At 45.5% G+C, this 23771-nt stretch overlaps 1 protein-coding gene across 7 annotated transcripts in view; it reads right to left on the reverse strand.

Moving 5' to 3' along the window:
- LOC138951852 (ral GTPase-activating protein subunit beta-like) overlaps positions 1–23771 on the reverse strand; it is a 56312-nt gene that overhangs the window by 26518 nt on the left and 6023 nt on the right. For 4 of the 7 annotated variants that reach the window (XM_070323412.1, XM_070323410.1, XM_070323409.1 and 1 more), the window contains exons 5-15: positions 22668–22688; positions 19639–19872; positions 18852–19112; positions 10810–10953; positions 9997–10197; positions 8811–9043; positions 8017–8162; positions 6084–6187; positions 5153–5287; positions 3125–3226; positions 2622–2708 (exon numbers count right to left, since the gene is read on the reverse strand). In XM_070323412.1, coding sequence (XP_070179513.1) covers positions 2622–2708; positions 3125–3226; positions 5153–5287; positions 6084–6187; positions 8017–8162; positions 8811–9043; positions 9997–10197; positions 10810–10953; positions 18852–19112; positions 19639–19872; positions 22668–22688 — 1668 coding nt within the window. The remainder of the gene's footprint in view (positions 1–2621; positions 2709–3124; positions 3227–5152; positions 5288–6083; positions 6188–8016; positions 8163–8810; positions 9044–9996; positions 10198–10809; positions 10954–18851; positions 19113–19638; positions 19873–22667; positions 22689–23771) is intronic. The other 3 variants (XM_070323413.1, XM_070323408.1, XM_070323411.1) reach the window with 2 other exon arrangements.

Raw genomic sequence — 23771 nt, forward strand, 5'->3', positions numbered from 1 at the left:
TAACAGGAAAGGGAATTCCATATTCGTCAAAATGGAGATAATGGCAATATTAGAATCCTTTCTGTACCGTCTCTCACACAGACGTCAGATCAGTGAAAACTTAACGATTCCAAGTCCCTTGCTGCCAACTGCTTAAATGCCTGATTTTACAACAATATAAATGTATCACAAGGAAGAGAAAACTCCCTAACAAACTGGAAGGAATTTCAAAGGTACAGAGCAAGCAAAACTCAGAAATCTCGGAGACATGCTGTACGTGTGACATCAATGGACCATGCTGAAGAAATCACAGAGAAGGGAATGCAATGAAGACTGTAAAATGGAAAAACACAACAATAAAAAACAAACTCTGTAAAAGAAAATATTATAATTCATATGTTGCACTGTTTTTTTCCGGAAACGGCTACATGAAACCAACAACAGCAAATTCTCTTGCAATTAACTCATTGTCTCCCAGGTACGGATACATCCGTACCCACTCATATGGCTCTATCTGACCAGGTATGGATATATCCGCTCAGACTGTTAGCTTCAGTCGCTTCCTGTAACGTCAATCTAACACCTGCATTCCAGCGTGTTGATACAGAGTTACTACACAGTTACTACAATTCTGAGTGACCTGCTGCAGCACAACTGGTCTTGGCTAAAAAAAACTTGGTCAACATAGGTGGGGTAGAAAGTGTTAAGTTATGTTGCTACTTTCCACGGCAGTGTTACAAGATAACAAATTACACCCACACGTACTTGGCTGTGTAAACACTACATGCAGAGATTAAGCATCTAATCCGATCACTACTTATATTCCATCCAGTCACTACTTATATTCCATCCAGTCACTACTTATATTCCATCCAGTCACTACTTATATTCCATCCAGTCACTACTTATATTCCATCCAGTCATTACCTACATTGTAACCAGTCAATACTCCGTACAGTATCAGTTGCTTTGCATTACAAGAGCATACCTAGGCCATGCAAACAAACAACATGAGTATTCTCAAATACTAGTTTGTCAAAACAGAAGCATTAGACAATCAAACAGACAGACACACAAAATAACACAAACTATACTCATTCTGACAAAACATCCCAAATACACAAACCCATTGGCTAGAGCTATTATGCAAAACATCCCAAATACACAGACCCATTGGCTAGAGCTATTCTGACAAACCATCCCAAATACACAGACCCATTGGCTAGAGCTATTCTGACAAAACATCCCAAATACACAGACCCATTGGCTAGAGCAATTCTGACAAACCATCCCAAATACACAGACCCATTGGCTAGAGCTATTCTGACAAACCATCCCAAATACACAGACCCATTGGCTAGAGCTATTCTGCAAAACATCCCAAATACACAGACCCATTGGCTAGAGCTATTCTGACAAAACATCCCAAATACACAGACCCATTGGCTAGAGCTATTCTGCAAAACATCCCAAATACACAGACCCATTGGCTAGAGCTATTCTGCAAAACATCCCAAATGCACAGACCCATTGGCTAGAGCTATTCTGACAAACCATCCCAAATACACAGCCCCATTGGCTAGAGCTATTCTGACAAAACATCCCAAATACACAGACCCATTGGCTAGAGCTATTCTGACAAACCATCCCAAATACACAGACCCATTGGCTAGAGCTATTCTGCAAACCATCCCAAATGCACAGACCCATTGGCTAGAGCTATTCTGACAAACCATCCCAAATACACAGACCCATTGGCTAGAGCTATTCTGACAAAACATCCCAAATACACAGACCCACTGGCTAGAGCTATTCTGACAAAACATCCCAAATACACAGACCCATTGGCTAGAGCTATTCTGACAAACCATCCCAAATACACAGACCCATTGGCTAGAGCTATTCTGACAAAACATCCCAAATACACAGACCCATTGGCTAGAGCTATTCTGACAAAACATCCCAAATACACAGACCCATTGGCTAGAGCTATTCTGACAAAACATCCCAAATGCACAGACCCATTGGCTAGAGCTATTCTGCAAAACATCCCAAATGCACAGACCCATTGGCTAGAGCTATTCTGACAAAACATCCCAAATGCACAGACCCATTGGCTAAAGCTATTCTGACAAACCATCCCAAATACACAGACCCATTGGCTAGAGCTATTCTGCAAAACAAAGGGAAAGTTTGGGCAGTGCTTGTTTATAAATGACGAAACAGAACCCTTAACCCACCCTGGAAGCTGTCCTTGTGTACGACACACAACAAAGTACAACATAACACAGTGACCAAAGCCTGGTCAACACAACTAAACTTTGGCTTCAAACCAAAACAGACACAGCTCAACAGAATAGTAACATCTTCACCAAAGACGGTCGGCTGCCAGAAACATCCAGGAAAAAGTTGAACAGTGCAGCAACTCAGAGTTTCACAAGAAAAACGACAGCAAGAAAAGAAATCACCATGCCACTGAATTACAACATGAGAACAGCATCACCAACCAATACAACTAAAGGATGCAGGCCAAAGGAATACAGAAGTCGACTGGAAAAGCACAGGAGAGTGAAACAACCAAGAAGTTACCAAGAAAGACAACTAAGTTTAGCATCCACAAGCCAAGAGTGAGCAGTGGTTACCAAGGTCTCGCGGCGGAACCGACTGACGACTGGTTGGGACGTTGTCATGGGGACCGGAGTCACCTGATGAAGTGCTGGCGCGAGGTTCTAGCCAGCCAATGGGAAAGAAGCACATAGTCATAGTTTCATTGAGCCACACTACTGAGCTGATTCTGCAGCGTTCACAGAATCTGAAAGACAGCTGTTCAGTAAAAATAAAAAATATTTACAACAATTACAAAATTACAAATAGTTACTGAAGAGCTGTTTCAGGACAAAAAGGTAGAGGGTTACAAACAAGAGACATGTAGAGATATAAGAAGAGATAAGAAGTTGACATAGAAAATCAGAAGACAAGTAGGTTGAAGAAAGCCTGATAGTGCTAATTTTGAGATGATGAGAGAGAATAGGTAGGGCGAGGAGCAAGGGGGTAAATCAGAGTACATGAAAGAAATTACGACAGGTGGAAAACCATCTAATGGTAAACAAAGACTGGTACAGGTAAGAGCTCGTTAGAAGTGTACCTGGGTTGACGTCCGAGTCTGACGTGTCCTGCCCTGGCTGAACAGTCATGGATTCCGTCTCCTCGCACGTGGCAAGGTCTTGCACAACCAGCATCAGACCACCTAACACATAGTCATCGCAACTTATAAACAACTTGCATATTTCAAATAGTGTCACATCTAAAATGTCAAGCTTTCAATATTTTTAGATCTGAGTATTCTCTGGGGCATGGGGGATAATTGCAGCATACCTTTCAGTTTGTCTCAATCTAGAGAATACAGTATTTCATCATGGAAATGCAAGTCCCCTTGACATTTTTAGAATAAATAAGTTTCGTGACCAGTTGACCCGTGGTGCTGTGCAAAAAAAACAAGTCGCGTAAGGCGAAAATACAATATTTAGTCAAGTAGCTGTCGAACTCACAGAATGAAACTGAACGCAATGCCATTTTTCAGCAAGACCGTATACTCGTAGCATCGTCAGTCCACCGCTCATGGCAAAGGCAGTGAAATTGACAAGAAGAGCGGGGTAGTAGTTGCGGTAAGAAGGATAGCACGCTTTTCTGTACCTCTCTTTGTTTTAACTTTCTGAGCGTGTTTTTAATCCAAACATATCATATCTATATGTTTTTGGAATCAGGAACCGACAAGGAATAAGATGAAAGTGTTTTTAAATTGATTTCGACAATTTAATTTTGATAATAATTTTTATATATTTAATTTTCAGAGCTTGTTTTTAATCCGAATATAACATATTTATATGTTTTTGGAACCAGCAAATGATGGAGAATAAGATAAACGTAAATTTGGATCGTTTTATAAATTTTTATTTTTTTTTACAATTTTCAGATTTTTAATGACCAAAGTCATTAATTAATTTTTAAGCCACCAAGCTGAAATGCAATACCGAAGTCCGGGCTTCGTCGAAGATTACTTGACCAAAATTTCAACCAATTTGGTTGAAAAATGAGGGCGTGACAGTGCCGCCTCAACTTTCACGAAAAGCCGGATATGACGTCATCAAAGACATTTATCAAAAAAAAGAAAAAAACGTTCGGGGATTTCATACCCAGGAACTCTCATGTCAAATTTCATAAAGATCGGTCCAGTAGTTTAGTCTGAATCGCTCTACACACACACACACACACACACACACACACACACACACACACACACACACACACACACACACACAGACACACACACACACACACACACGCACATACACCACGACCCTCGTTTCGATTCCCCCTCGATGTTAAAATATTTAGTCAAAACTTGACTAAATATAAACAAGAGGCGAAGCCTTCAAGGCTCACGTAAGAAATAGACAAACAGTAACACAAACTCAATCACTCCGTCACACATACACACCCACACACACAGTAAGCTTAGGTGACGACTGTGCAAGAAAGAGAGACACTAGATCTAGATCTGTCTGTGTCTGCATGTAGCCTACTTACAGGGACACGACTGCCAAATAGTCTCGGCCCGCTCAAAATAACAATGACCGAGACCACACACACCACGCGAGAGAGAAAGACTACAGGGAGGCATGCAGTCATGATGCATTAATTGACGTCAAACACTTTTGACCGTGACGTAATCTTATGCGAGCTTTATCCATAGTCTTGGATAACCACTCACACATAGACTCGGAAATGTTAAAGTTTCTACCACAGACATACACACACACGCACACACGCACGCACAAACGCACGCACAGACAGACAAAGTTACGATCGCATAGGCTACACTTACGTGAGCCAAAAATGACAGCATATTTAAAGCTGCTGGTAATTTTGTTCAGAACATCCAGCATTCACCAATATTAACTTATCCTCTGCATTCAAATCAAGAATGTGATCAAGTAGAAACAAGGTTGTTAAAATTCAGGACAAAAAGATATCTGAAGTAAATACACAACTCCCTGAAACAAAAATGTTGATATGGCAGTGAAAGAAGATACTATCCACACTTTGATCTTAACGTTTCTTGCAGCTTCAATTTGATATAAACGTTTCTTGCATCTCTAATTTACAAACTTACCGAGAAGCATCTGTGTGTTGGTGGGGTCCGTCTCGTTGGTGAGAGCGATACGCAGCAGGTCAATGATGCGATTCTTCAGGGACAGGAAGGTTCTGGGCTGCTCCTTGGTGACCACGTTAGTGGTGGACAAGATGTCTGAAAACAACGCGCAGCTACGTCAGTCACCTGTCAGTCACCTGTCAGTCACAGTGTAACTCCTATTTCAAGACCTCCAAAAATGTGTTCTTAAAAAGGGTAATAGTCTTAAAACGGAGGGAATTTTTCCACAGACAGTACTGATCATACTTTGGACAATCAAGCATACAAAATACAGCGAAATCGTTTGGGTTCCCAGGTGGGCAGTTTGTATGGGTTGTCAAAGAGTGAATACTCGTGCTTTTTGTAAGGCAAGCTTTCAACTTGTGCACCCCTTGCTAGCGACTGGCTTATAATGTCATGTGGGAAAGTTTGACTCACCAAACTCAATAGTATGCAATCTTTTGCATCCCATACTTCTTCTTCTTCTGCGTTCGTGGGCTGAAACTCCCACGTACACTCGTGTTTTTTGCACGAGTGGAATTTTACGTGTATGACCGTTTTTTACCCCGCCATTTAGGGCAGCCATACGCCGTTTTCGGAGGAAGTATGCTGGGTATTTTCGTGTTTCTATAACCCACCGAACTCCGACATGGATTACAGGATCTTTTTCGTGCGCACTTGGTCTTGTGCTTGCGTGTACACACGGGGGTGTTCGGACACCGAGGAGAGTCTGCACACAAAGTTGACTCTGAGAAATAAATCTCTCGCCGAACGTGGGGACGAACTCACGCTGACAGCGGCCAACTGGATACAAATCCAGCGCGCTACCGACTGAGCTACATCCCCGTCCCACATCCCATACACACCTGACAGAGTTATTTTCAGAGTTTGTCTATTATCTGTTGGGTCTTACCTTGGATCTCCAGATCCTTGAAGTGCAGAGGAAGACACAGAATGGAGAGGAGGAGGTGTACACAGGCCTTCCTCAGCTCGATGTAAGAGATCTGCTCACTCATTCTGCACACAAATACACACTTATGTTTTATTTAACTCAACTCAACTCAACTCAAATTTATTAATCCATATGGAAATTATATTGTAACAATACTCATTTCCAATCAAAAGAATAAGAATGCATGATAAAAAAAAAATAAAAACATCATAAGAAAATAAGTGAGTATGATTATTATGAGTATGATCACAGTCTCACTAACGCAATCAGTCATCCGTCAAGTCAAGTCTGCCAACACACAACTCACTCAAACAACAACAACAGCAACAGCAATACAATTTAACAAAAACCATTACTCTGAAGTTGTACATGTTTTTTCAATGTTTTTTTCACAAAGCACAATTAAACTATGCAGTGCCTCCATCAAGCATAATTTGCCTCATTTCAACAGAAAAATATTGTGGTATACAACATAACATATTTATCAAGAGACTCGACATGCCTTCTACCCTACAAATTCATAAACATATCTTTTGGGGAAAAAAAGAGAGATAAGATTCGAAGAAAGAAAGTAAATAAAAGAAGCCAAAAAAGCAAGAGAGAAATCAAGCAAGCACACAAGTAAAAAAAAAAATAAAAAAAAACAAGAAAGAAAGCAAGAGATTAAGCAAGCAAGAAAGAACAAAAGAAAAGTCGCGCAAGGCGAAATAACAACATTTAGTCAGGCTGTTGAACTCACAGAATGAAACTGAAAGCACTGCATTTTTTCACCAAGACCGCATACTCGTAGTTTCGTCAGTCCACCGTTCGTGGCAAAGGCAGTGAAATCGACAAGCCGAACAGTGCGGTAATGGTCGCGCTGAGCAGGATAACACACTTTTCTGTATCACTATTCTTTTTAGCGTACTGAGTTTGTTTTTAATCCAAACATATCATATCTATATGTTTTTGGAATCAGGGACCGACAAGGAATAAGATGAAATTGTTTCTAAATCGATTTCGGACAATTAATTTTAATCATAATTTTCATATTTTTAATTTTTAGAGCTTGTTTGTAATCCAAATAGAACATATGTATATGTTTTTGGAATCAGAAAATAACGAAGAATAAGATGAAATTGTTTTTGGATCGTTCCAAAAAATTTTTTTTTTAATGACAAGTTTCCAATCTTTAATGTCCAAATTCATTAATTATTTTTTAAGCCACCAAGCTGAAATGCAATACATGTACCAAAGTCCGGCCTTCGTCAAAGAATGTTTTGCCAAAATTTCAATCAATTTGATTAAAAAATGAGGGTGTGACAGTGCCGCCTCAACTTTTACAAAAAGCCGGATATGACGTCATCAAAGGTATTTATCGAAAAAAAAAGAAAAAAAACCGTCCGGGGATATCATTCCCAGGAACTCTCATGTCAAATTTCATAAAGATCGGTCCAGTAGTTTAGTCTGAATCGCTCTACACACACACACAGACACACACACACACAGACACACAGACACACATACACCACGACCCTCGTCTCAATTCCCCCTCTATGTTAAAACATTTAGTCAAAACTTGACTAAATGTAAAAAGGAACAAAAGCATGAAAAAAAGTTAAACAAATTGTTTTAAACAGAAGAAAAAGGTAAGGGCTCCAAAACCATCTTACTCTCCACAAACAAAACCCTTACTTGAACACAGGGATCATGCAGCTAACGACCTGCTCCACAGCAAGAGAGGAAGCAAACAAAAATACAAGGAAGCCAGAAAGCAAGAATGAAATAAAGAAACAAAGGAAGAAACAAAGGCATACACAAAAAGTAAGAGAACTAAAATTAAATTAAAAAACAATTAAAATTTTTTACGAGCTCCACAGCTTTATCTTACTCTCTCCACAAACAAAACCCTCACTTGAACTCAGCACTGGTGCGGCTCAGGACCAGCTCCAGAGCCTTCAGGATGTATGGCGTCAGGATCTGAACTCCTGCCAGATCCGTGCGCAGCAGGTCACAGGAGTTGAACAAAATGCTCGTCAACACCTCTCCACTGATCTCAGGCTGAAAGAAGAGAGAAAAAACACAAAAGTGTGAATAAGTACATTGTATTTGTGAAAATTCAGAACACTTACTAACCTACAAAATGAATGCAAATGAAAAGAGAGAAGAATTACAGACAAACCTAAAAAAGGAAGCAAACTTACAGAAGGGTCTTTAAATGCTGATATCGCTTTAACTATTTGGAATTTTTCAATGTAATTTTAAAAATGCTTCAGGCAACCAAACTACTTTCATTTCCTTTAATGTTATTATGCTAGGTACCCCCCCCCCCCCCCCCCCCCAAAAAAAAAAAAACAAAAAAAGAAGAAGAAAAAGGCGACAGGTCTTTTCTGGTACTTATCACTGTAAAAAAGTTGTGGGTCCGCTACCATCTGCGAAGGGGTACATATAATGCAGACTCAAATTTTAGCCAATAGACGATTTTCGGAAATAACTCTGTCAGGATTGTAGTATGGGTTGTGAAAGAGTGAGTACCCTTGTTTGTCTCGGACAAAGTTACGATACGTGGTTCCTGTACGCGTGTATGAGACACACACCCTCGCTAGTGACTGGCCTATAATGTCACGTGGGAAAAAATGTCACCTGGGGAAACTTTCCCATGTCACATTACAGGCCAGTCACTGTTCCTCAAAAACATCAACTACTAACCTCCTCTGTCTGCAAGCCATAGTACATGATTAGGTAAAACCGCGAGTAGTACACAGGCAAAATTTCCTCCTTCGTTTTGTGAGCGCAGAAGATCCTGCAGAGGGCGCCACAGGCCTCAGCTCGTCCTCGCTCATAGGTGTTGTCACTGCCCAACGGGTGGTAAGCATGCAGATCCATAGAGAGCGACTGCTGCTTGGACTCTATGAAAGAGCTGGTCCGTCGCTCTTTTGACACTAGAAAGGACACATATTAACGAATATCAGATTGATGTTTAATTAATAGGGTTAATTACACCAGTCTTGGTGTAGAAAGATTCTAATTCATGAAACACTCACACACACACTCACATTTCCTCTCACACCCGGAAACACAAACTCAGTACAGCAACAAAATCAAATGGGTCAATGTATCCCGAACCAATCAGGCAACATGAAGCAAAGAGCCTAACATATTGTGGCCCCCTTTCCCCACTCAAACAGACAGACAGACGGACACACACACACACACACACACACACACAGACACACACACACAGACCGACACACACACACACAGAGACACACACACACACACAGACAGACCGACACACACACACACACACACAGAGAGACACACATACTAACACACACAGAATCTTAAACAAAACTTAAACCAAGAATGAGAGTCCGTTGTTGATTTCAGTGCTTGTTCTTCTCTCAGGTGACGAGAGACTGGTTCCACATTACTCTCACTTACTCTATTGCACATGTTGAATGCATTAAGAGCGCTTACTTCCCTTTATTTCTCTCCCCCCACACACACACACACAGCTCACATCCTACCTGGTGCAGCATGAGAAGGATGTAACTTGACGCCAGCCAAGGCAGCGTCGAAGAGCCAGGCACCAAAGAGATGCAAGATGCTGTTGCACTGACACACACACACACACACACACACACACACACACACACACACACACACACACACACACACACGCAGAGACAAGAGTTCACAACATACCTGGTGCAGCATGAGAAGGATGTAACTTGACGCCAGCCAAGGCAGCGTCGAAGAGCCAGGCACCAAAGAGATGCAGGATGCTGTTGCACTGACAGACACACAGACAGACAGATGGGCAGACAGACAGACATACACACAGACAGAGAAACACACACACAGAGTTCACATCATCCTACCCAGATCCTACCTGGTGCAGCATGAGAAGGATGTAACTTGACGCCAGCCAAGGCAGCGTCGAAGAGCCAGGCGCCAAAGAGATGCAGGATGCTGTTGCACTGGGGGCGTGTGGGAGCGAAGGGTAAGCGCGTCTCCAGCGAGATCTTCCCCACAGGCAGGTTCACCTGTGCAGGGGCAGCTACTTTCAGTGCTTGAGATGACCTTGATGAAACTGAGTCCAAAATAAAATAAAGGTATTTCAAAATAAGATACTGTCTTCATGATGATAAATATATTTTAAATGTTTAGCACTGTGTCTCTATTGAGATCTTTCCCACTGGCTCTTTCATCTGTGCTGGGGAAGCTACTTTCAAGGCTTTGGATGACCTCGATGAAACTGAGCGAAAAATAACAGTTACAAAAGTTAAATACAAGTATGTACAATCTTCACGTTTCATTTCTCTAACACAGCTACCAAGAATGGTTCTCGAAAGCAGAAAGAAAAAAACAAAAAGAGGAAAAACCCACCACTCATGCACACACACAACTTCAGAAACCAGGGGGTGGGGGGGGGGGGGGGGGTAGTAGTGTCAGGGGCTGAAGCAACTACACCAATCTTTCACTGCTGTCCAAGGTGTGCTGTCTTCAGTAGTTTACACTCCTAATGCACAGAGCAGAAGCTAAAAACATTTGTACAGCTGTCAACACTTTAAAATGGATGCAGCCATCTGTCAGCTGCTTCACGCCGAGCACCCAGTGCCAATCAATATAAACACCACAGCATATTATACTATTTATAGAGATGAAAAAGAAGGTCTACTTTTTCCGCAGTCTTTCATTTTACCTTTGGAAGTGAGTGAACTGGTCAGCACAGACATAGGCTTGGCGGACTTTCGCTGGCCAGGTGGTGTGGAGGGGGTGGCAACAGCCGCACGGGTGGATGGTGCGGCGGATGACATCAGGTTGTCCTTCAAGTCTTGAGGCAGACCTGGAGAACGTTGAGTGAACAAACTTTTACACTCTAAAATCATCGATATCACCTGGAGATAGGTTTGCAGGAAAAAGTTTTGCATTTTGATATCAGTGATCCGACCTGGAGAAAGATGTGTAAGAATGTAAGGCTTCTTTTTAAGCCTACTGTCTATATGATACTTACCGAGACAGTACTATTCTTGCACATTATCTATTATAGGCCGAAAAAATTGGACAAAACGCTGCGTGGGTACAATTATCTCCCATAACCATGCGCCACCGTGGATCCCAAGCACTGTCTGAGTGCTTCCCCCTTACAGGATGTAGGTGGCGCGTCCTCTTTCTTTATGAGCTGCAGACCCTCAAAAAGCCCATAACATATCAAGAGGGGAGGCGGGAGGGAAACTCTAATAGTACTGTCTCGGTAAGTATCATATAGACAGTAGGCTTAAAAAGAAGCCTTACAGTCAATATAACACTTACCTCGACAGTACTATTCTTGCACAGAATACCAGAGTGGTGTGAGGGTGATATGTAGAGTATTAAACTCCTTAATCAAAATCACTTAAATCCAAGGATTAAGATACCCAGGCAATTTTCGAACAGTACTACTGTAAAAGAAAATATACCCAAGAAAAATACCTTAGACTGACGTGACCATGCTGGCAACCACTGCTTTGGCAATGCCATACGACTGGTCAAGCCTGAGACTGGAAAAGTCTCGCATATAGTGGTTAATAAACGTGGCTGGAGTCTTCCAGAACGCGACCGCCATTATGCTTTGGAGCGAGGCACCCCGCACGTGCGCCAACGAGGAGCCGATAGCCCGAATCTCGTGTGCCCTGATGTCAGGGACCACATCCACTTGAGCATGAACATAAGCCTGTTTGATAAGCAAGGTCAGCCAACGAGCTAAAGTTTGTCTAGAAATATCCGATTGGTACTTCGGATTAAGCGAGACAAACAGTGACCGCTTAGAAGACCGAAAGCTACGTGTTCTATCCAGGTACACTCTAAGGGCACGTACTGGGCAGAGGAAGCGATCAGGGTCATCATGTTCAAGAGTGGGAGCCAAGGCTTGAATGACTACTGGTTTGGACAACTCCGAGGCATTCTGATTCTTGGCTCGAAAGTCTGGTAGGAAAGCCAACGTCACCTGATGTGTGGTGAACTCAATGTCAAATTCCAGGCCACTCAAAGCTTGAATACCACTGAGTCTACGGCAAGTGGCTAAAGCGATGAGGAACACAGTCTTAAAAGTCAGGAACTTGATACTAATGCCTGCCAGGGGTTCAAACTCCTTGCTACGCAGGAGTTTGAGAACCAGGAAGACATCCCACTTGGGAAATGAAACCCGAGGTTTAGACACCGCTGCATTGCTAATACCCGAAAGGACATTAGCAATGAGGGAGGAACTGATCAAGTGTTCAGGTCTGCGACCAGTAGCAGCCGCAATCGTGGAAGTGATGGCAGATTTGTATCCAAGAAGAGTCTTAGAAGAAAGACTCTTCTTTTGATACACTTCCACCAGGAAGTTGGCCAAGTCCTGTGTTGAGGGATAAAGCGGCTCTATCCCCTTGGACAAGGCGAAGGAGGCCCAAGCTCTCCAGCGTAAGTCATAGAGCTGATTAGTTGATCGCCTCTTAGCGTTCAAGGAAAACTCTACTGAACTCTTGTGCAATCCTAGTGCAAGCAGTTTGGAGCGCACAAGAGCCATGCGGTCAAGCACAGACTCTCTGGACGTGGATGAGGGAGGCCTGATCGAGGCTGGAGCAGACTTCCCCCGTCCAGATTCAGAGGTAGAGGGTCTACGTGGGTGAGACCGCGAAGATCTGGAAACCACGGAGCTGTTGGCCAGTAAGGCGCGACCAAAATCAGTCTTGGCCGTTCCTGCAGATACTTTGCCAGTACCCTCGGAATCAGAGATGTCGGGGGATAGGCGTAAGCATCGAGGAGCCTCCACGAGAGAGTGAATGCGTCCACGTGGAACGCATTCGTGTCTCGAAAGGGGCTGACGTACCTGGGAAGCCGAGCGCTGAATCGAGTTGCGAACAGATCGATCAGAGGACGGTCCCACCTTGCCCACAGACGCCGTAGAACGTTGTGAGCGATGGTCCATTCTGTGGGGAGAACCTGATCGCCCCGACTGAGAATGTCGGCCAGGGCGTTCAGTTTCCCCGGAACGAATTGGACTGACATCCGGACCTGATTGGTCTGGCACCAGAGCAGAATCTCCTCCGCTAACAGGGAGAGGGACCGAGAATTGGTGCCCCCCTGGTGGCGAAGGTAAGCTAGGCATGTGGTGTTGTCCCCGTGGACCAACACATCCTGATCCCGAATCAGGAGGCGAAACTCCAGCAGAGCCCGACGAACCGCCTCCAACTCTAGAAAGTTGATGTGTAGGAGGGACTCCTCCTGGGTCCAGACCCCCTGGGCCTCGTGCAGGTCCAGGTGGGCCCCCCAACCCCGCGTAGAAGCGTCGGTGTACAGGAAGAGAGACGGCCGTCTCGGTTGGATAGGCACCGCAGAGTTGAGCCAGATCGGGTCCAGCCATTGGACTACAGCCTCGTGAAACCAAGGCCCGATCTGGACCAACTCGGTGTAATCGAGAGGCCTGGAAGTCCGATCTGCTACTGCCCGTTGCAGGGGACGTTTGTGTAGCCTTGCAAGGGGCAGCAGCAGAGCGACAGACTCCATGGAACCCAACAGTTCCGCCAGCCGCCTGTGAGGAACAGCGCGGCAAGCCTGAATGGAGAGGATCTTTCGCCTCAGGGAGAGGATTCTGTCCGGGGAGGGAGACACAGTGTAAAGCACTGTGTCGAACGCCATCCCCAAGTAGCAAAACTGCTGGGCTGGCACGAGGTCTGACTTGTGCCACTGTATCTGGAACCCCAAAGCATGGGTCCGTTCCAGGACCTGCCGGGTGTGTTGGAGGCATTGATCGCGAGACTGGGCCAGGGTGAGCCAATCGTCCAAATATTGACGCAGACGCACACCCTGAGCTCTGACCAACGCCGCCAGCTCCTTGACCACCTTTGTAAAAATCAGCGGGGCCAAGGACAGGCCGAATGGGAGGGCCCGAAACTCGAACACTGTGCCCTCCCAAACAAACCGGAGCAGATGTCGGTACCCCGGGGCCACCAGGATGTGGAAGTAAGCATCCTGGAGGTCCACAGACGTGGCCCAATCGTTTGGCCGGATGGCCAACCGGACCGACGAAGGGGTTTCCATCTTGAACTTGCACCTGCGAAGGTACAAGTTCAAGGTGGAGAGGTCCAACACCGGCCTGAACCTGCCGTCCTTTTTGGGGACGGTGAACAGGCGGGAGTAGAACCCCGGAGAAGGCTGAGAAAGGGGGTAGACAGCCTTCTTCTCGACCAACGAGTTCACCTCGTCTTGAAGAGCCTGCCATCTGGCAGGGTCTCGAGGAGGGGGGAACGTCAAAGGTAGAGCGGACAATGGAGGTTGTGACGACAGCGGTAGAGAAAACCCCGACCCCACCACCCTCAAGATAAACTGGTTGGAGACCAGTCTGCCCCACATGTCGCGGGCCCGAAAAAGGGAACCGACGGACGAAAGAGGGGCAACTTGAGGGGGCGTCAACGTAGGGCCGGGACTCACTGAAAATTCTGCTGGCGGGCAGGCGCAGGCTTGCGACCACCCCCCTGGTGGTGCTGCTTACCCTTACCTGTCTGAGCACCCTTCTTCTTGCGCTTGGGAGCACGAGAAGCCGGGGCCGCAGGGGGGAACGCGACAGGCGCCTGAGAGGAGGAAGAAGGAGGCAGTGAAACTGGCTTCTTCTTCTTCTTCTTCTGAGGCTGGGAGCTGGAGGTGACTGTAGCACTTCTCTTACTCCCCGCCGACGTCGCCGAAGCAGCGAGGCCAACCATCAGAGAATCAGTGTTCCTCTGGCGTGTGGACTCCACCACAGAACGGACAGTGCCCGGATGAAAAAGGGAAGAAGGCTGAGGAAACGTGTTCCTCAGACTCTTCCTCATATCCGGAGGCACTAAAGAAGTAGCCAGAAAATGATCACGGAACAGGGCCAACAAGTGGACCCGTGTTCCAATGGCCAATTCTGCCGCAGTCGTCACGCACGATCGCACGGCATGCAAAGCCCGATCCACTCGAACCGTGTCAAGGACCCGAGTGGAATCGGACTCTGCCCGATCGGGAGGGTCCAACAGTGTGGACAGCGTGCTCATCCATGTCAAGGCCTGTGATTGGGCCTCGACAATGGAAGAAACGGTGGCCTCAAGATTGTGGAACGAAGCAGAGCTCAGTTCCACCTTCTTGACCGAAGGCACCTCCCCAACGAACACATCACCGTCAGCCCCACCCTGAACACTCGAAGTCTGGAAAGGGAGAGTTCGAGAGTCAAAGGGAAAAGGGAGGGACGAAACAGATTGGACACGAGGAAACAGTGGAGGTGCGCCTCCCGAAGGAAAGCACGGCACTGAATCCGCGTCCTCCCGAGGAACATAGGTCGCGTTTGCACGTGAATCTGTACTCCTCAGGCGATGTGCTGCCGCTTCCACCGTGGCACTAAGACTAGGGTGGAACGCGAATTGCTGGCGGCCGGATCGTTCATAAAACGAGCCGCCGGCAGACGCGGCGTGTGCCTCCCGCGCCCGGGCCGAAGCGGACTCCAAGGACGAGAGGGCGTCGGAGGGAAGGACGTCCTGAAACTGTTCAAACGTCCTTCTAGCTGTGCGAGGGAGAGCCTCCTGCCTCTCGTCCTCAGACTCCACGTCCTGTGTGTCAACCGAAGGGTTGGGAACACTAGACGACAGACGCTTAAGAGAGGCATCCGTGGCGTCAAGACGCCGCGTGATGTCTGTCATGTACTGTTGGAAAGTACGAAGCATAGCTTCGGAAGTTCCATCAGAAACCGGCAAGGGTAGAGGATCAGTGTTAACCTCAGGGCGACCCTGATCCTCCTCCCCATCGTCCTCTGACTCACTCTCCTCTTCACTTCCCGACAACTCCTCAACAGCAGGAGTGTAGGAAGCTTGAGGGGGAGGAGCCGAAAGTGATGAAGTAGACTGTGACGAAACGCCCACTGAAGCAAGAGGCCGCGAAGACCCCTGCCCCAAAGACGAAACGTCTCCAGCAGCCGAAGGGAGAGAACAACAAAAACCCTGCGACTGTTGGGTCAGTCCAGCCAACGAACCCCCGCCATTTATAGACTGAACAGGGACCCATCGGGTCTGATCAGAAAAGAAATGGTCCGGTCCGGTCGGGGGTGCCGATCCGGTCCGGTCGGGTGGTCCGGTGTTCCGGTCCGGTCCGGTCGAGTGGTCCGGTGTTCCGGTGGTCCGGTCCGGTGGTCCGGTCCGGTCCCGTACCATCCGGAGGTCCCGTTCGGCACAGAACCATCCGTACCCACAAAAGTGTTCGGTTGGTTCGGTCCGGACGTGGAAACACCGTACCATCCGGACCCGTAGGTCCGGTGGTCCGGTGTGTTCCGGTTCGGTGCCAGACCACCCGGACCAACAGAGGTGGTCGGGTGGTCCGGTCCCGACCGGACCACTGGTCCCGTACCGTACCATCCGGACCCGTAGGTCCGGTGGTCCGGTGTGTTCCGGTTCGGTGCCAGACCACCCGGACCAACAGAGGTGGTCGGGTGGTCCGGTCCCGACCGGACCACTGGTCCCGTACCGTACCATCCGGACCCGTAGGTCCGGGGGTCCGGCAAGGGCCAGAGGTACTGTCCCGCACCGGACCCTAAGGTCCGGTACGGTCCCGTACCATGGGTCCCGTCCGGACCAAACCCGGAGGTCAAGTCCAGTCGGGACCCGTGGGTCCGGTTCGATCCCGACCCGTAAGCCTGGACCGTTCCGGACCCTTGGTCCGGACCATCCGTCACCCGAACACCAGACGCTAAGGAATGGCGTGGGGTCAAGACGGTCCGGTCGGAGGTGTCGGTCTGAGCAACAGAAACGATGTTCCCGTCGCCCTGACCATTCGACAGAAGTACCACGTTCTGTCGAACACCTCCACGTCCAGTAACTAGTCGGCCGGAGCGTTTCATAGAGGGACAGCCACCAGTCACACGGACGTCAGAGGGAACCGTAGTAGCAGTGGTCGTAGGCACGATGCCTGAAACCCCTGCCCCCACAGGACCGCCCTGAACGGGGTCAATTCGCATCCCAACCCCAGCGGGGAGGGAATTCATAGACCCCGTCATCTCCTCCGATCTCCCCCCCCCATGAGTCCGAGACTACTGTCGAAACAGCAGTAGACGACCCAGCGAGGGAGTTCAGAGGAGGACCCGTGTCCCTCCTGGCTTCCACAGCGGTGGAAACCGAGGAGGGCACAGGAGAGGCACCGGAAAAGAAAGAAGTCGAAACCTGAGTCTCTCCCGTAGCCCCTAGATCAGATTCACCAACCCCCAAAGAGGGTTGGGAATCGACCCGCCCCCGGATTCGAGCCAGGGAGGAGAAGGAAACCTTCCCCCCAGGCTTGAAACCGGGAGGAGCTGAAGCCTGAGACTGAGGGCCGGACAACGGCGTCGAAGGGGGGGAAGCGTGTTCCACGGAAGGAGAAGGAGAAAGACGCTTTTTCTTTCCCCTCGACCTTCCCCGAACCTTCGACGGCGCAGCCCCGCCCGAAGTCCCAGGTTCAAGCCCAGCCTGTTTGAGCAAGCTCGCATTGAGCTTGCTCAAACAGGCTTTCTCCGCCCTCCCTCGCCGCAAACGCAAAGCGTTTGGGGAGGGAGAGTCGGAGCGCCGAAAGGTCCCCCTGTCCGTGCGCAAAACATGACGCTGTGCGCCCGGAGAAGGGTTGCCCCCGGCAGACTCTGGTTCCGTAGAACCAGAGCCCAAAACAAGACGAGACATCCTACCTCGCCCTGTACGTACCCTTAAAAAAATCGAGAATTAACAAAATTCAAAGAAAATTAGGTCAATACTCAAGTGAATGAGGCGAAACGAGAAGCAGACGACCGGTCACCACGAAGTAGGACGGTAGGCACGCCGAGTCCGCCACACAACAACGGAGGCACAAGTTGGAAGAAAAACAACGTAGCCTCAAGCCAGAAGTGGAATAACACACAAAAATCCAACAGGTGGTAATCCACACAGAAAAGAAGACTCTAGAATCCAAAATAATCCGGGAGCGCAGCAGAAACACAGCCTACTGTCACGCGCGAAAAAAGAAAGAGGACGCGCCACCTACATCCTGTAAGGGGGAAGCACTCAGACAGTGCTTGGGATCCACGGTGGCGCATGGTTATGGGAGATAATTGTACCCACGCAGCGTTTTGTCCAATTTTTTCGGCCTATAATAGATAATGTGCAAGAATAGTACTGTCGAGGTAAGTGTTATATTGACATTAATTTCTACTTTCTGAAGTCGGTGACACAAGCAAAACATTTAATAATAGAATGCTAATGACTTTGAAATCAAGTGGACAAAATGTAGGTTCATGTGGGAATGCACCAATCACACTCAACTACAATAAAGCCTCTATCAACCGCAAGTCAACAAAAACGTAAATGGATTTTGAAAAGGTATTGCCCGCAATTACAAAGGACACAATGCTTCACATTGTCATTTCAATTATATAGCTACTGTTCTCAAAATCAATGGATGTCAAGTGTACATTCTCCCCATGCAGCCATATTTTTGAAAGAGTGTGTCCTGTTAAAAGGCATACTGGTTTTTGCAGTCATTGTTTGAGGGACATGCACCCCCCCCCCCCCCCGATCAGATATAGTTAGACCACGAACTTGAAAGTAGGCCATATTCAACAGCTACTTTACTCAGTCAATGCTCAGAGTTACAATATGTAAAGTGCGGAGAGCAGAGATCTCTGTGGTTAGTGCTATCATCACTATTCATGCTTGACAGACGTCCATTCTTCAATAACTGCTCCCTCACCCCCCTCCCCACTAAAATGAGTTTACTAACCCAGAAAGGCGTTGACCATGATGGACACTCCCCGCATGGCCTTGAAGAAGATAGTGGGCAGTTTGAGCAGACACTCGTGCTGACTGGGGTCCAGCAGCGCCTCGTTGGTCAAGGCGTGTTGCAGGAACCGCGGCGTGTTGGACACCACTGCAGGACAACTCAGATCTACTGGGTTCTGGACGATGTGCAGAAAGCGGAACCAGGCCTGTGTGATGCTCTCTGAGTTCATCTCGGCTGGCACCATCTGTGCGTCGTCCTCCACTGAGAATGAAAAGAATGTGGGTGAGATATTCTGTTTTTGTTGTCAGGCAAAGTGTGCATGTACAGGAACATGTGCACAAACGCTCACACACACAATCTCTCTCTCATCATCATCATCATTTGAAACGTGTGTATAGTATGCATTTCATTTGTCTTTATTAGTCAGTGTTGTATTTTAATTTGCTTTCTTTAGCGCTTATCTTTTAGTATAATTTGATTGTGCCTGAGTTAGTGTGTGTGTGTGTGTGTGTGTGTAGAACGATTCCTAGAAAACTACTGGACCGATCTTCATGAAACTTTTTCTGTGGACAGATTGTAAAAAAAGGCCTAGCCTTAAATCTTTATCCTTGTCAAATAAAGTTCAGTACAGTTCTCTCTCTCTTACAAACACAAAAGAAACCTGCAATGCTGGGTCACCAAGACACATTTTCAGAAGTACCAGTTTGTAAAACAGCAAGCATACACACTGATCTTTTTACAGACAACGGTTTGCATAATGACTAGCATAATAAACTACTCTACTCACGGATGACCAGCTGTGGATAGTTGGGTCCGTACATGGTGCGGATCATGTGAGCGGTCAAGACGTGGTTGACCTTGTGCCACTGGACGACCAGGGCCTCATGATGGCGCCAGTAGATGCACATGTTGCGGAACGTTTTCCACAGGGACGGCGACGGAAAACACTTGTTGCATGACGTCAGCCAGATGCCAAACAGCACGCTCAGTACACGCTCGCACAGGTGATCGCTGATATCATCTGAAAAAGCAGCGTTTTGAACTGTAGTCTACAGCAATACAGTGGAACCTCCTTTGTAAGACCTTAAAAAATCTTGAGAAAGTCAGGTCTTTAAAAGGAGGGAGTCTTGAAATGGAGGTAAACTTACAAAGGTTAATTAGGAACAGAAAGTCTGAAAAACCAAGGTCTTAAAAGGGGGAAGTCTTAAATTAACAAGGGGGTTCCATTGTACGCATTTTTATGACCACCAAAAGTCTTTAGATTGGATTGGATTGGATTGGATTGGATAAGATTTACAGTCCAGTGAGGTTACCCTCATGGAAATTCGGGCTGCTTTCTCCCCGGGGAAAGCGAGCTGCCATACATACGGCGCTACCCATATTTTTTTTTCCCTGCATGCGTGTATTCATGTTTCCTGAGACTTAATGCCGCTTAGATGGTGAGAGTCTAAAAATGAAGGTGATCCCAGTTTTCAGATGTGGTGAAAAAAAATCTCAGAAAGTCGGGGTCACAAAGAGGAGAAGCGTCATCTTCAGTTCTAGGATGTCTGGCTGTATTCGGAAACAAGATTTTTGCAGTATGAATTCTTAGACTTGAAAAAAAACTGTATAATTTGTTCATCGAAATGAATCAAACTGAAACAAATTCATGACAGTATCACATATTGGTAATTTAAATCGACTGAACAACTGAATAAAACCGAGTACATACCATGATGCTTTTGCTGATCACCACCCCCCCCCCCCCCCCCCCCACACTGCATCTCCCCCCCCCCCCCCCTTGCATGGATAAAGAACACATTACATCTAGGAGTATGACATAAACTTCTTTCAATGTTTGAAAAAAGGTAAACAAGAGGTACTGCCTTGCTGGCTTCTGCACAAACATGTGATAAAATTAAAAAAATTAAAGTGTACAAAGGGTCAATGTGCAATACGTTTATATTCATCTTTGGAGTTTTTTTTATATCCTTGTTCTTCTTCATAAAAGCGCAGACCACTGAACCAAACCACAGGAATGATATGAAAAGCACCAGAGCAACCTGGTGTGTCTGTGTGTGTGTGTGTATGTGTGTGTGTGTATGCACATGTGTGTGTGTGTGTGTGTGTGTAAATCGCTTAATGCCAGCGTGTGGATATAATTATATGTATATGCACACGTAAGCATGTTGAACTATGCATAATAACAAAGGAATATTACAACTCCAATGAAATATTGCAAAGAAAGAAACAGCAAAACCCTCACAACTTGTTCTACAAACCTCACACTCTTCCAACAACACCTTTCGTGATTACCTCTGAGTCAGACACCACAAGAACACTTGATGACACATGAAGTATAAGCACGAAAAACACAAAAATAAAATTAAAAGAAAAAAAAGAAATCACAAGAAAACACAAATAAAATGAAAATTAAACTTACTCTAATTCATTATAGCACAGGCTAATCACACAATAATCATCATCAGAGCAGAAGAAGAAAAGAAATGTATCCTTCAGTTCATTCACAGCTGATGCTTACATTAATACTTATAATGTAATAGGAATGTAGACACTCATGTGATAAAAATGGATAAATCTTCAAGCGAGTGCACATAAGAACGGCAATATCAAAATGTTAAATGGGGCGTCTGACAAAAATGACTGCTTGCAATCTCATGGCATTCTAAAGTTGTTAAGGTTAAGTTTCAGCTTTTGTTGCAAAGCTGACACTGTCAAAAAGAACACAATGTTTTCAATCGGGCAGAAGAGTATTATGATTTTTGGAAGCGACAACTAAATCACAGTACATCAACCATTTATGCTTGCTTTCTGTTCCTGTGTTGTGTATCTTGTTTGTACACTTAAACACCAATACATTAAAGTTCTTGTGAATGTTTTGTCTGAAATCAATCTTTCCATGAACAAATCCTCTTTGTTTTTTTTCATTAAATAAGAGTATTAGTTTCAAAGATTTTATCTGCACACAATTTACAAATTTAAAATTAGAGTTGTCAAAGGCTATATTACGGTTATGTCATCCTGACAGAAAAAAAAGTACAATATTAGTTCTACTGTCGCATAGTTTCAAGATCTATAGAGATGAGTCAGAATACATTATAATGGCAGTAATATAAGAAGCTGTCACAAAACTCTGGTCATGTGTAAGCAAAATGTCCAAAGCTGTCCACCTCCATCAAAACTACAAGCCCTTGCAGACGAAACTCTTCTGTATTTGATATACAGGTCTTCACAACTACGACAAGAGAAGCTGTCTGCTTGCACCATCATTCTACGTGGCAAGAAATCTGGTTGCAAGCTACAAAAGCTAACAAACGTGAAGAAAAGAAAACCAACCAAGTGTAAGCTGAAGTGTCTAAATAAGAAACGTCATATGATTTATTTAAGATTATAGCAGGCAATATGCTAAAAGTGTGATTGAAACAGAATAAAAATAATCTATATACAAATGTCACAGTCAATAATAATTGCGGGAAAAGAAGAAGCAGTTTGTAGTTATCTGAAGTGTCATTAAAAACAGACATCCTTCATTATTCTGATAAAGAGTGGTTTCTTATGTCTATATATGTCATTCAAAGAGACTTGTGATTTTCTTGTGCAGCAAAGACACTGTTCAGAGTACAGCAAAAAGCAAAGAAAATAAATCTTGATTAAATATAAAACCATATCATCTGTGCATAAAAATGACGCCTGTTACAAAACACACCTTCAAGAAAGATCAAATCCAAAGCAGAAAAGCTGCGTAAAAATACAAAGACGTGTACAAAAAGTGACATCACACAAAGTTACCAGAAAAACTTAAGTAACCCAACTCACATGAACTTAATCCTGAATCGTCTGCATGCCAAGAGAAAGAGTCGACAGTTATAATAAGAATATCAAACATGAAATTCATACTAAATTGTCAAGCAGCCCAGTGATTACCTTGTTATATCAAATTCTTGCATACTCTAAGACTTGTTTGGTGACATATCTGCTGTACTATGATCTTTAAACCTAAGAAACCTATAAGCCTACAATCAATCTGCACTTCTCAACACAAACAACTCTGCTTTTCATTCAATTAAGAAGGGTTTTACTTTTACCGCATAAGAAACAAAATTAGGCGAAACATTTGATGTCGAACTGACGTTGATTCAAATAAGCTTACATTTTTGGTACAGTGTATTTTCTGGGATTATAACTAAAACTGTAGAGGTCATGTACATTTATACAGTATGTACAGTACACTCACAGCAATCATTCCCCAATCAAAGTACCCTACTTTCCGGGTGACAAGGCGCTTCGTTATACAAGACGCACCCCCTTCTTTTAAAAAAAAATTGTAATCGAGTCACCCATTGGACGCAGGGGGCCCATAGGGCGCACCAAAATGACCCAGTTTTTGCCATGAGAGGTGGTTCCCCTGTCATATCTGAGAGAGGAAACACTTTCTGCACCAGGGTCAGTGACCGGTCAGTGATGTGTGCTCTGTGTGTGCGACCAGATCAAAGGCATTGTGATAGCTGGGTGGCCTTGTTTATAGACACGACCTTCTTCCCAGGGGTCAATGACCCAGTTTTTGCCATGAGAGGTGGTTCCCCTGTCATATCTGAGAGAGGAAACACTTCCTGCACCAGGGTCAGTGACCGGTCAGTGACCGAGTTTAACAGAGTGGAAATCTGTGTGTGCCGCCAGATCAAAGGCAGGGCAGTACCTAGTAGCTGAAACATGCATTATCACAAGTTGTTTGACTGGTACTCAAGCGGTCTCTTTGAATTTTTGTATTTCATACAGGGATTAGGCGCTTCGTTATACAAGACGCAGGGGTCAAACTCGAGGAAAAAAGTCGCGCCTTATGACCCGGAAAGTACGGTATGTGTACAGGCCTTGAGTTGAAAAGAATGTACACACCAGAATGAAACTGAAAAGCAAGTCAAT

The sequence above is a fragment of the Littorina saxatilis genome, linkage group LG17 (assembly GCF_037325665.1).
Source record: "Littorina saxatilis isolate snail1 linkage group LG17, US_GU_Lsax_2.0, whole genome shotgun sequence".
NCBI classification, from domain to species: domain Eukaryota; kingdom Metazoa; phylum Mollusca; class Gastropoda; order Littorinimorpha; family Littorinidae; genus Littorina; species Littorina saxatilis.